The sequence below is a fragment of the Monodelphis domestica genome, chromosome 1 (genome assembly GCF_027887165.1).
Source record: "Monodelphis domestica isolate mMonDom1 chromosome 1, mMonDom1.pri, whole genome shotgun sequence".
NCBI classification, from domain to species: domain Eukaryota; kingdom Metazoa; phylum Chordata; class Mammalia; order Didelphimorphia; family Didelphidae; genus Monodelphis; species Monodelphis domestica.
This window is the reverse complement of record NC_077227.1, coordinates 724,371,324-724,384,764: the sequence shown is the minus strand read 5'-3', so window position 1 is coordinate 724,384,764 and position 13,441 is coordinate 724,371,324. Positions and strand designations below refer to the sequence as shown.

Sequence of the window (13,441 nt, the reverse complement as noted above, 5' to 3'; positions counted from 1 at the left end):
GGGTATGGCACTAAATAGATAGATGAGTTTGGGTAGGATGGTCATTTTTATTATATTGGCTCGTCCTACCCATGAGCAGTTAATATTCTTCCAATTGTTCAAGTCTAGTTTTAGTTGTGTGGAAAGTGTTTTGTAGTTGTGTTCATATAGATCCTGTGTTTGTCTCGGGAGGTATATTCCTAGGTATTTTATTTTGTCTAGGGTAATTTTGAATGGGATTTCTCTTTCTAGTTCTTGCTGCTGAGCTGTGTTGGAGATATATAGAAAAGCTGATGATTTATGTGGGTTTATTTTGTATCCTGCAACTTTGCTAAAGTTGTTGATTATTTCGATTAGCTTTTTGGTTGAATCTCTAGGATTCTTTAAGTAGACCATCATGTCATCTGCAAAGAGTGATAACTTGGTCTCCTCCTTGCCTATTTTGATGCCTTCAATTTCTTTTTCTTCTCTAATTGCTACTGCTAGTGTTTCTAGTACAATGTCAAATAGTAGAGGTGATAATGGGCATCCTTGTTTTACTCCTGATCTTATTGGGAATGCATCTAGTTTATCCCCATTGCAGATGATATCAGCTGATGGTTTTAGATATATACTGTTTATTATTTTTAGGAATGACCCTTCTATTCCTATGCTTTCTAGTGTTTTTAATAGGAATGGGTGTTGTATTTTATCAAAGGCTTTTTCAGCATCTATTGAGATAATCATGTGGTTCTTGTTGGTTTGCTTGTTGATGTGGTCAATTATGTGGATAGTTTTCCTAATGTTGAACCAGCCCTGCCTCCCTGGTATAAATCCTACTTGATCATGGTGGATGACCCTTCTGATCACTTGCTGGAGTCTTTTTGCTAGTATCCTATTTAAGATTTTTGCATCTATATTCATTAGGGAGATTGGTCTATAATTTTCTTTCTCTGTTTTTGGCCTGCCTGGTTTTGGAATTAGTACCATGTTTGTGTCATAAAAGGAGTTTGGTAGAACTCCCTCTTTGCTCATTATGTCAAATAGTTTGTATAGTATTGGGATTAACTGTTCTCTGAATGGTTGATAGAATTTGCTGGTGAATCCATCAGGCCCTGGGGGTTTTTTCTTAGGAAGTTCTTTGATGGCCTGTTGGATTTCTTTTTCTGATATGGGATTATTTAAGAAAGCTATTTCTTCTTCTGTTAGTCTAGGCAGTTTGTATTTTTGTAAATATTCATCCATATCACCTAGGTTGGTATATTTATTGCCATATAGTTGGGCAAAGTAGTTTTTAAATGATTGCCTTAATTTCCTCTTCATTGGAGGTGAGATCCCTCTTTTCATCCTTGATGCTGTTAATTTGCCTTTCTTCTTTCCTTTTTTTCCAGTTAGAAATTCTAAGGCACCAGTCAGGGGAAAGGAGTCTCAAGTTGATGGGCCTTTCTCGGAGGTTCACACCTCCAGAAAGGGCGAGAAGGAAAGAAGTCAGCCTTTACATTCACCACAGTGATTGTCTGTCTTCCAGTCTCTCTTCCCTCCAGTTCTGAGTGACTGTCTCTCTCACTCCAAGCCCGAGAGTTCTCTTTACTCCAAGAGAACTGCTGAATGATCCTTGTGTGCCTCTGTTTCCTCTATCCTTTGTCTCTTGTGTCACCTCCCCTAAAATGTACGGCTACCAATCAGAGCAGCCGCTCCTCCAGGACTGCCACTCAATGTATGAAATGGGTGTTCACACCTTTTTGTAATTAGTTCATACCTTTTTGTGGTTGAAATGGGTAGATCTACTTAAAAGTACTGGGTTTACACTTTAGGGATTAGAATCTAAAAATAGACAAGGGAATTACAATTTGAAGAGCCAGAGCCAATCTTCACAGGGCCTCCCCTCCTGTACCATCTGTCTCTGCTGACCACCTCCTTCCCTGCCAGATGACCTCTCCCTGTGCCCCTGGGCATTGCTCTTTGCTCCTTCCTCTGCACCCATAGTGATTTCTGGACCTTTTCCCTAATCCTATAACCAAACCTTTATGGGCTTTCTCTTCCAATTAGAATGGAAGATCTTTGAGAGCAGAGACTGCCTGGCCTTTATATTTGTATGCCCGGCATATTAAATAAAAAGCTCTGCTCAAGTTACATTGTTTTAAGAAGTCGTCATAAATTCATTGCTACAGATGACAGTCTAATAACAATTGGCCAGTCCTTTAAAGCCTCAACCTACTAGGAATCTAAAAAGCCAAATTTTGGCAACACACGTAAAATACAGAACCGGAGCCTGTGAGACCACAGCATGATTAGCATTTGCTGGTGAGGTGCTGGGGGACAAGTGCAGGTACCAGCGGGCTCAGAAGCACAGGCCTGAGCCTAGGCCTAGGGAGCCTGGCTTTCCCTCTCTCCTCTGCAGCCCAGGCACCCACTGAGGATGGGGATGTGTTGAGCAGAGGTAGGAATGTCAGCTCCTGGATCCTTTGGGCAGCAGACCTTGGGACACAATGGATTTCCCAGAGCCGTGATGTGATGAGTGTAGATCCCTTCCAAAAACTTGATTTGCCCAGAGTGGCTTCTTTGTGACTTCTCACCATGGTTCTCTTCTCAATTGTGCCCTTTGCCACCTCTCTCTTCCTCATTTTTATAATCTAAATCTATGTCTATATTTTGAAAATCCTTACTTTCCATCTTAGAATCAATACTATAGCCTACTGGTTCTAAGGCAGAAGAGCAGTACAAGGCTAGACAGTGGGGGTTAGCTAGGAGGTGGCTGAGGCCAGATTTCAATGCAGGACCTGCCATTTCTAGACCTTGCTCCCTCTATTCACTGAGTCACCTCGCTGCCCCGAATCCCCTCATTAACAGGAGTTGGGATGAAGAGGTAGGAAAAATTTCATGGGGGTCAAGAGAGAGCTGCTTGGATAGTAAATCTGAGTGGCACCAACCTCCAACGAGGCGGAGTTAATGCATGATGGTGGGAGAAATGAAACATGGCGCTGTTGATAGAGCAATGAGTGACCCTTGCAAGCTTCCTTTGAAGGACCAGGGAAGGGGCTTGGGAGGGAGAAGGGTGCCAGCCCAGAAGCCCTGCACAGAAGGAGATGAGGGTCTTGGGATGCGCTGCCTCCATCTGCAGGCAGACAGCTGAAATGATGCTAGCTGTGGAAGGCTCTCCCAGGCCCTCTTGTTCTCTGGCCGAACTGATGTTGCTATTCTTGCTAGCACTCCCACTGCCCCTTCCCATTGTGGTCCTTAAACACTACTGCTCTCGTATAGGGCTGATCACTCCAGAAGACAGGAAGTACGGCACGACGAACCTTCACTTGGATATATCTGATGCAGCAAACGTAATGGTCTATGTGGGCATCCCTAAGGGACAACTTGATCAAGAAGATGGTGAGATGGTAGTATGCAAACATTTGTGCAAGCTTTTTGTCCTGAAAATGCAGAACGTTGCTTTTAGATGTTTTCCATCTCTTCTCCCCCAACAGAAGTCCTTAAAACTATCCAAGATGGAGACTGTGATGAATTAACAATAAAGCGATTTATTGAAGGAAAAGAGAAACCTGGGGCCCTTTGGCACATTTTTGCTGCCAAAGATACAGAGAAGATCCGGTCGTTCCTTAAGAAGGTATTCTTTGATTATCGTGATCGGGGATATTGGGCCGGGTTGACGGTGGTTCTAGACAAGAGTACTGCCTTTCTAATTGGGGACATGAGAATGGGGGTCTTGGAAGAAAGCAGGGGAGAAAGGAATGGGATGAAACCAGCCCATTCACATGCTGCAAGAAAAAGGAGTGTGGAAAGACTGCCTAATGGGGTTTCCTAAGGTCCGATATCAACGCAATCTGCATCAGCTTGGATAAGGGTTAATAATTCAATCAATATTGGTCAAGTTCTATTTTATTGGATAGAGAGCTGGCCTTAGAGCCAGGAATCCTGAGGTCAGGCTCTGCCTCTGGGAACCCAGGCAGATTCTTTTGCCTCGCCGTGCTCCAAGACACCCCCTTAGTCTCTTTAAGTTGCAGGAAAGGTCCCCACCTGCACTGGTCAAGATATTTACTCACTTGGGAGGGGAATACCCTAGACCTGTTGAAATGACTGGGCCAGGCCCCGGCCCTTGTAGTCAGAAGGCTGAAGGCTGTTGTCTTACTGCCTCAGAAACCCCAGAGTTCTCTGGTCCTCAGAGTCCGAGAGAGCACAAGTGCCATAGAAGACCCAACACGATGACGAGGTCCATGTTCTCTCTCTACTACTGCTGTGTGATTTATTAGAACTCCAGACGGTCATTTCACTGGATCTAATGATCGAATACGGATCCCTCTGTGTCGCAGGCAGTACAAGAGAGGTTTCCGTGCTTTGGGATCAATAATTTAAGGAGAAGAAGTAGTAGGAGGTTGGTACAGGCAAATAAATGCCTTTTTGGCAGTAAAAAAAGGCTAAAAACACCTTCTAAGTTGGTCTTGGAGCCTTTATTTTCATGGCTGAGAAAACTTGCCAGAAATGACCTGTTCTCACCTCACTGGCCTCGTGGAACAGTCTGGTTGAGAATCATTGGACTGCGGGAGTCGCAGCCTCCCACCATGGATGTCACACGTGACTGGTGCCGTCTGAATCCTGAACTACGTGCTGGACCAACCTGAAGCTGCGCTCCTCATCTCGAGGCGTAGGACGGGCCACGGGGGAAAGAAGTCGGAGACGGTTTGGCTTTTCAAGTAGAACTTGTCTCGTCGTCCCATGTTTGAGTGCAGACAGACTCGGCCCGAAGGAGCTTGAGCCCACCGTAAGATAGTTTAAGCAGCTTTTGTTAGGTGCAGCCACAAGGAGTCGGGTCTCCTTCCGGGTTCAGGCTGCCAGGATCAAGTGAGCCAGCTGGCCCCTTCCTTTTCCCTCGCTGAGCAAAACGCCCAACAAGAACTAGCACCCAGGAGGCCTGGACTCGTTGTGGACCAGAGGGTGGAACTCATTGCTTTTGTAGGCGATATTAGTATGGGAAAAGGCATGTGAAATGGCTTGTTTTTTCTCTCTAATTGATACGATTATCAGTTGCACAGTAGAACACGGAGAGCTCCGGCCGTGGGGGTCAGGTCGGCTTGCCCAGGGTCACACGGCTAGGCGGCGTCTAAGGACCTCCCATCGCTAGTCCTGGCTCCTGGAGCCATGCAGCTTGAATTTGGTTTTGCAGAATTGTGCTCATGGTCGAGCATTCCCTGTGTGTATGTTCCAGGTCTCCGAGGAACAAGGCCAGGAAAACCCCGTCGATCACGACCCGATTCATGACCAAAGCTGGTACCTGGACCGCCCGCTGCGCAAGCGTCTTCACCAGGAGTACGGGGTTCAGGGCTGGGCCATCGTGCAGTTCCTCGGGGACGTCGTCTTCATACCAGCAGGTGCCCCGCATCAGGCAAGAACCGGCGGCGCGCGCGTGTCTGTCTGCTCGCTCTGTCCGCTCCGGACGCGCGGCTGACGGACGTCTCCTCTCGTCCTCAGGTCCATAACTTGTACAGCTGCATCAAAGTGGCTGAAGACTTTGTTTCCCCGGAGCACGTCAAGCACTGCTTCTGGCTCACTCAGGAATTCCGCTATCTGTCTCAGACGCACACTAACCACGAGGACAAGCTACAGGTAAAAGGGTGGGACGGGCACGCGCCGAGACCCCTGGCGCAGCGGGTGTGCCCCGTCCCTGAGCGCGGGCTCCGGAGGACCCTGGAGCCCCAAGACCTGGCCTCAGGCCGGAAAACCAGGCTTGGCCTTCCTCGGCGTCACTTTGTGAAAGAAATGCAGAACAGAAAGGTGGCCGAGGAACAGCTGTCCTCCTGGGGCCGTGGTTGTGGGCAGGACCCTGGCATGACCAGGAAGGCGGGAGGGTCTAGTTGAATTCCTGTCAGTCGGGCCAGTCCAGTAGCAGGGGATGAACCCAGACTAGGAGACTGACTGCCAAGAGGACAGGAAGGAGGGACAGTAACTGCTGACTGAGCCTTTCCTCTCTGCCGGGCGGGCGGGCATGAAGGCCTTTAAGCCAAACGGGGCCAAGCCCGCGAGTGAGGCCGAGTGCTCTGGGCTCCCTGTACACCGGGCGTCTCCCCCCAACCTCCAGCACTCACTGGGGGGGTTTCCTTGCATTTGTTGGGCCTGCTGAGGCCATTGGGGTGCAGACAAAAATGGTGCCTCCCAGCCGTCTCCAGTGTAAGATCTCCATTTCTTTGACTCATGGGATAGCAGGTCTCCGGCTCGCCTGTCCCGGTAGGGGCTGAGGCCTAAAGCCAGGACGACCGGAGGCTTTTATGAGGGGCGGATGGGTCAGTTGGGGCTGGCCTCGTGCACGGTCTCCTTTAGCTCTTCTTCCTCCGGAGCCCCGACCCCTCCTCGCCGGGCCCACACGGACGCCTGCTTGGTAAGGGCTCCTCGAGGAGGGGCTCCAGGCCTCTGGTTACGTCCCTCTGTCCCCCTGCCCGTGCTCGCCGTTTGGCCTCTTGCCGAGGTACCCTTCTACTCCGGGTGGGTTTGGGCTCTTTCTCCTCCCTCCTTCTTACTTTCCCAGCCGCCTCCTACAGGAAGCCTTCCATGTGTCTCCCTGATCTCAGCTTCTCCTTGCCTCACTCAGAGTTCTGACGGTTCTCCGTGTGGGCTTTGGGTTTGTGTTTAAATAGGGTCAGACATGCTTTTGCTCCTCTGGGCCGGCGCTTCCCTCTAGTTGAGAAGCCGTCCCGGGGCCCCATGATTTACAGCCGGAAGGGCCAGTTCCTGTGTGCACTGAGCCCCTCGGGCAGTCCAGGACTAACCGCTTGGCTTTCTAGTCTCGGGGGTGGTGGGTGCTGGGAGGAGGCGCCGGGGGCAGCTCTGGGCCTCCCTCCTCACTGCCCTCGCTGTTGTTTAGGTGAAGAACGTCATCTACCACGCGGTGAAGGACGCCGTGGCGATACTCAAAGCCAACGAGTGTGGCTTCGGCAAACCCTAACTCCAGAGCCCGCCTGGAGCCCAACTACTGGCAGCTGTTTGGAAAGACCTTCTGACTTTCTGTGGACTCGAACTCACGTTACCTCATCTCCCCCCGCCGTGCCTCGCCCGACCAGGTACTCGTCTCCTGTACATTTCCAAGTGTGTATATGTAGTGACTCTCCCCAGCCTCGGCCTCCGCCTGCTCCCACCTTCTCCACCAAGCCAGACCGTGAGGAACCTCTGACCGAGGCGCTCTGGAGCCGCCCCCGCCCGCCCGCCCGCCCTGCAGCGCCAGGACAGAGGCGAGTGCAGTTCTCAATGCATTACCACAAGACTTGCGTTAGGCAACAGCGAAAACAACAGATCTACTGTATAATTCATGGGGTGAACCATCTTTGAGCAAATGAAATCTAATTTAATTGAGGCTTTGCTAATTTCTAAGTGTTAAGCATTTTACATTAAACAATATTCATTTTAAAGACTTTGTATTGTCTTTTCTCTTCCTCCTGAATAAACACAACGTGGAGCCACTTAACTGTAAAGAGAGAACTAGGGAGGTCCTGGGTTCAAGTTTGACTTCAGAGGCTTCCTGGCTCTGGACCCCAGGGCGCTCTTCCTTAGGACCACCTCAGGGGCGGGGAAGGGCTTTGAAAAGATGGAGCCAGTTCTGGGCACGGCCTTTGGGGTGGGTGTTAAGGAGGCTGCCATGGCGGGGTGGGACTTCCGATGTGGTTTGTAAATGGCAGAGCAAGTAGGGAACTTGGTGTGGTAGAAACCACCTCTCCTACCCGGGCAAACCCAGAGGGTGCCGGAGCCTCTGCAGCCCGAGAAACAAGTCCCCAAGTGCTTGCTTACGCCCCCTCCCACGAGCCCCCCAGCCCTCCCAAGATCCTGAACACTAAACTGTGCCGAGGCAGCCAGTGGACAGGGGGCTGCAGGAAGGACTATTCCCAGGTTCCCATCTGGCCTCACACTTAGACCTGGACCTTCTTGGCCTCAGTTTCCCCATCTGTCAAATGAGCTGGAGAAGGCAGTGGCCCATTGGGGTCAGGAAGGGCAAGATGCCACAGAAGACGGCTCACTGAGCCAAACTAGAGCAGACGCGCAGGGTGAGCCCGTCAGGCCGAGGGCACTCCTGCTCCTTCAGGCCTGGCCTCTGTCCCCGAGGGGGGCCGTGTGTGGAAGGGGGCCGCCCGTCCCACAAGAGCAGCCTGGAGTGAGGGGCCGAATCCCAGCCACAGGGCCCCTTAAGATGGATCTCATCCCAATTCTGAGCAGACCAGAGGAGGGGTCCAATGAGGCTCCCCCATGCACAGGGCCCAGGCTGGCCTGGACGGGCAGCCTATCTTGCTGCTCCAAACCACATTCCCCACAACACTGCGAAGGGCCTTTTGGGCTCGAGGCAGTCAGCTGGTCAGCCAGCAGCTCCTCCAATGGGCTGACCTCTGCCAGTCTCTGGATTTCCCCTCCATTAGCCCCCCTCACAGTGGCTGCTGGGGGCACTCTGGGGAGAAGGCAGAGGCAGCCGCCTCTCCCAAAGGGAGCACCATCCCACCCTGATCCCACCCTGAGCCTGCCCCGCGCCTGCTCTCTCTCCCCAGGGGGGCTACGGGAGGGCCAGTGGGAGTTCACCCACTGGGGAACGGGCCTGAGGAACAGAAGCAACAGGGGGGCCAGTCTTAAAGCAGAAATTTATTAAAAGCCATTCTAGTGTTTTTCAGAAAAATGTACAGAACACTTAGCGTTCTGGCAGCAGAATCCGTAAAAGTGCTTTGTGGGAAGCCACGACTTGCTTCAAAGGACGGTTCTCCAGTTGGACACGTTTTGATCTGGAACCCCTCACACCCGTGACGACCCCACGCTGCCCTTGGGGAGAGCTCCACAGAAACCCGTAGAAAGAATCCTCTAACGTGATAACAAATGCAAAAGTATTTTACAGGAGACATGTAAAAAGCTGTCCATGTCCACGGCGGGGCGTCCACCAGGCGGCCAAACAAACCCCCACGGCGGACAGGCTGGGCGTACCCACCTAGCTTCGGAGGGTGGCCAGTCGGGACTGCATGGCTTCCAGATCATCTTCCTCCTCCTCGTCCTCCTCGGCGGCTGCGGTGGCGCCTTTGAGCTCAGGCTCGGGAAGATCGTCTGTGACTTTGCTGGGGGCTTTGCCCAAGGCCCCTGAAAAGGAAAGCGCGTTAGCCACCCAATTGGATCAGAGACTGGAAAGGAGCAAGAGGGGAAAGAAAAGCGCTACCTGCTGTGATCTCAAAGAGAATCTTGTCGATCTCCATTTCGGCTGCTTCCTCCATTTCTTCCTGATCGTCCATGCTTTCAAAAGTGTCTTCTAGCATTTCCTCTATGATCCCCGCCTAAACACCAAAGAAAGGGCCTCGCCTTGTTAAAGTTCTACCCAACAGCTCAGGGAAGGGTCTCCTCAGATCAAATGAGATCCCCGAGACCCTCTGCAGTTCTCATACTCCACAGAGAGAAGGGGTTCCCGCAGAGCCTTGTTTCAGCTTAAGTGCCAGTAAAATGCTAGGAATCCCCTGTTCACACGTCCATCCTGACAAGTAGAAGTCAAGATGGAGCCGTTACCCTTTCCAATCATAAGAGGGAGCTTTCGTGTATGTGTGCATTCTTATTTGATCCTCACAACTCTGAAAGGTAGTTATGGGTGAAAAAATGGAGGCTGAAAGAGCCTAAGTGACTTGTCCAAGGTCACACAGCTAGGAAGTAAGGCAGGACTCACATTGGAAGCAGGCTGGAAGAAGGAGCAAACAGGAAAATGAACCCTATTATAAGAAGCTAGTTAAGGTGATAAGAGCTTTCAAGGTTCCAACAGAAGAAAAGTGACCCCAGAACATCCAGAAGTAAAGCCTCAAAGACATGTATGGTTGAGCACAATTTCAACTACAATTCCTAGAAGAGAAAAAGAGTTTTAAAATGTTTATACATGAAATTAAGAGTGCTAGGAGAAAAAACTGGAAAAGAAAGGAAAGCTATAGCAGAAAAAATTGGGGAAAAAATGAAGGGTTTGGCACATAAAACTTTAGCCAAGCAAATAACTGAGAAAATCAGGCTGGACCAAATAGGAGCCAACAACTCCATGAAAAAATAAGAAATGGTAAAACAAAGCCAAAAGACTATGAAAAAGAAGAAAAGGTAAGATACCTCATAGTAAAACAAATGAACTACTAGAAAATGCATTAAGGAGGAAAAAAAATTTAATCCCTACACTGCCTGAATGCTCAGGGAAACAAATCATAAAAGCCCAGACATCTGATTCGTTTCAAAGTGGGCATATGTGCCCCTGTGGCCCATATGCCTGGGGTGACCTGGGGCAAACAACTTGCATTTCTAGAGCTACTTCATCCTGGGCAGACTAAGGGCACTGGCCTGGATGCCCTTTAAGGTCCCATCCAACTCCAGAACCAATCAACCAGCACTTACCAGATGCCTCTTCTCCCTGCCAGGCATCACACTGAGTGCTGAAGATGCAAAGGAAGCAATCCCCGCCCTCGAGTAGCTCAGCCTAGGAGGCAAGATGACATGCAAAGGGCTGCGCCAACAAGACAGACCGAGGCCTGCTGGGGGAAGGCTTCTTGCAAAAGGTGGAATTTTCACTAAGGTTTAACAAGGAAGCCCCGGTTGATTAGAGCCAGAGGGCAAAGTGGAAAGAAGGGAGCCCCGATCCCTGAAGAGAAGGCTCCTAGCCACAGGACAGCCCTTCAAATAGCCAGAGTGAAAGAATTCAAGGTGCCAAAGCTGGAGTCCTACATGACTTAGCAGCCACCACCGGAAAATAATTTATACAATCATAGCAGTATGGTAAAGGCAAACAACTTAGAATTAGAACTCTTATCAGCACAGTGACCAATCATGAGTCCAGGAAACTAATGATGAAACATGCTACTCATGATTCAGTGGATAGAGAGCAAGAGCTAGAGACAGGAGGTCCTGGGTTCAAGTTTGGCCTCAGATACTTCCTAGCTGGGTGACCCTGGGCAAGCCACCTACCCCCATTGCCTGGTCCTACTACTTTTCTGTTTTAAGGGTTGAAAAAAAAATACCCCCCTTAACATTACCAAAAAGGACTTTTTTTTTTGGTGTAGGGAGTGGTGATGAGGGTTAAACTTGTGAAGGCCTGTACTGGGTGGTGGCAGGGCCAGGAAAAGAGGAGGCATACATGGGAGATGTTCTAAGTGGTGAAGATGGGCACCCTGGCTTTAAACCTGACCCACCTGAAAAGGCCTCCAACTCTTCTTCATTAGATACAATGTCTGTTCTTGGTTTATGTTATTGTAATTCAGTCATTTCAGTTGTGACTGACTGTTCAAGACCTCACTGGGGGTTTTCTGGGCAAAGATACTAGAGAGTTTGCTCTTTTTGTCTCCAGCTCATTTTACAGATGAGGAAACTGAGGTCAACAGGATCAAATGGAGTCGTCCAGGGTCACATAGCTAGGAAGTGTCTGGAGCTAGATCCCAGTCAGGTTTTCCTGACTCCAGGTCTGGCACTGTCTCTAATGTACCACCCTGGCTGACCTCGTTTTTAGAAAAATATTATTTATTAGATTTAGGAGAGGTCCATTTATTCCTATGCATTCAAATGTTTTTAACAGAAACCTGTTTGTTAGATTTTAGCTTTTTCAGCATCTATTGATATAACTATGTAGTTTTTATTAGTTATACTATTATGATTTAATATATTTATAATCTTGCATTCCTACCATAAATCACAACAGGTGGTAGTGTGCAATCTTTCTAATATGTTATGTAGCTTATCTGCTAATATTAATTAGAGATGTTGGCTTACTTATAATTTTCTTTCTCGTGGGCCTGGCACTTGCAGGACTTCCCATGGCATTCCTCTCCAGCTCTCCCTGCACTCTGCACTGCAGAGCCATCCCCATGTGACTGGTAACCGGCACCTCACCTTCATCATCTCTTTGGACAGGTCCCTCATGGTGGCCTGGATCTCTGGGATCTTCACTAGGCTTTGCATGGCCCTCATCACTTCCGTGCTCTTCTGTAAGGAGCCAGCCACTCGAAGGACAGCTAGAAGGGGAAAGTGTTCCGTAAGCGTGGATGGACATGGGCCTAGGAAGGAGTTGGGTGGCCCATTCAACCCCAGGGACAAGGGGGGACAGAAAGTCTGCTCTTCCCCTCATAGCTGCTGTTTCTATGGGGGCAGTTTTACTCTTGGGAATGATTCTCTCTTTTTGCACTGACTGAAAGGCAGCAGTCAGCCAAATAGAAGGAGAATTGGGAGAAAGCAGCATCATGAAAACCTAGGAAGAAGAGAGTTTCAAGGAGAAGATAAAAATGCCAAAGGCTGCACAGAAGTCAAGAAAGAATGAAGATGGAGAAAAAACCATTGGGCTTGGCAATTAAGAGATTCTCTGAAACTCTGGAGAGGGCAGTTTAATCTGCATGAGGAGGCTGAAAACGAGAATGCAGAGAGCTGAGAAGCAAGCGAGTTAAAGGAATGAAGAGGAGACGGTTGTGAGCCTTGATGAAATATGGTGGTGTCTATAGCGGTAAAAAGGAAGGACTGGAAAGACAAGATGTCACAGCCCATCTGGATATGTTCATGCAGTGAGATTCACTGTCTTCCCCCAAACAAAAATGAGAAGAAAAGGGAGTGAGGCTCTTACGAGTCACTGCCTGGCCTGTGGAGCTGGATCTCCAAGGGGGCCATTCCAAAGCCATGGTGGGAATGGGGAAAAGTGAGTGTGATAGCTGGCAGCTGGGGCTGAAATGCTTCTTCCCACCAGCTGCTGCCATAGGTGACCAGGTAGCTAAAATCTTGTCAGTGCCCCGAGGAAGCATGCTCAGCTCAGAAAGGAGGCTGGGATAGGGGAAAGAGGTGGCAGAATGGGGGAGACAGTGGGGTTAGGAGAGCCCCATGGCTGGCCATTACCAGAAGGGTTGGGGGGTTCCACTCAGGTCCTCTCAGGTTGGTTACAAACTCAGGGTCAGGCCATGCCTGCAAGGCAAGGCCACCCTTTTGAAAGCAGACTACTGCTTTAAAGGATACTGAATTTCTCCCCCCAAAGGATAGAGAAGCAAAATTATTCTCTAGCCACTAAATTTAAAAATATAGCAAATATAAAAAGATTACAAATTGTTATTGTGACATAATGATACTGATATAATACAATAAAGTTTATATTGATAAAAAAAGAGAAGGGAATAGAAAAATGAATCACAAATATAAAAATATTATTAATAAGAACAAGGAAAAAGAAAACATTTAGGTAAATGCAGAACAATGTGTAGATTTTAAATAGTCTATTGAAAGAAGCAAGGGAAGGAAGATTTGGTAAAAGACAAAAGAAAGCAATAGAAGATACAGAACTAAAGATGCACCATTAAATGTAAAAGGACATCCTTTCAGAGACTATTTCAAAACATCAACAGTGGGTGATTTAATTGATATAAGCACTATTCTCACCACTGCAGAGCAAAGCCTCCAGCTTAGATTCAACAAAGTCTTCAAGAGTTCTTGTGGCAAAAAAAAACACATTATCATTCCACTATGGACTCTTAACAAATGACAA

At 48.8% G+C, this 13,441-nt stretch overlaps 2 protein-coding genes across 4 annotated transcripts in view; one reads left to right on the top strand and one right to left on the bottom strand.

Annotated features, from left to right (window-relative positions):
* Positions 1 to 7,361, top strand: part of KDM3A (lysine demethylase 3A) — an 86,089-nt gene extending 78,728 nt beyond the window's left edge. For all 3 annotated transcript variants that reach the window (XM_056813189.1, XM_056813192.1, XM_056813187.1), the window contains exons 21-25: positions 3,220 to 3,339; positions 3,435 to 3,574; positions 5,171 to 5,347; positions 5,434 to 5,568; positions 6,821 to 7,361. In XM_056813189.1, the coding sequence (XP_056669167.1) occupies positions 3,220 to 3,339; positions 3,435 to 3,574; positions 5,171 to 5,347; positions 5,434 to 5,568; positions 6,821 to 6,901 (653 nt within the window). In that variant the 3' untranslated portion in view covers positions 6,902 to 7,361. The remainder of the gene's footprint in view (positions 1 to 3,219; positions 3,340 to 3,434; positions 3,575 to 5,170; positions 5,348 to 5,433; positions 5,569 to 6,820) is intronic.
* A 1,193-nt stretch (positions 7,362 to 8,554) lies between these two features.
* The window catches only part of CHMP3 (charged multivesicular body protein 3), a 37,790-nt gene continuing 32,903 nt past the window's right edge, over positions 8,555 to 13,441 (bottom strand). Inside the window, exons 4-6 of the mRNA XM_007477720.3 lie at positions 11,815 to 11,936; positions 9,134 to 9,248; positions 8,555 to 9,057 (exon numbers count right to left, since the gene is read on the bottom strand). Of these exons, the coding sequence (XP_007477782.1) occupies positions 8,912 to 9,057; positions 9,134 to 9,248; positions 11,815 to 11,936 (383 nt within the window). The 3' untranslated portion in view covers positions 8,555 to 8,911. The remainder of the gene's footprint in view (positions 9,058 to 9,133; positions 9,249 to 11,814; positions 11,937 to 13,441) is intronic.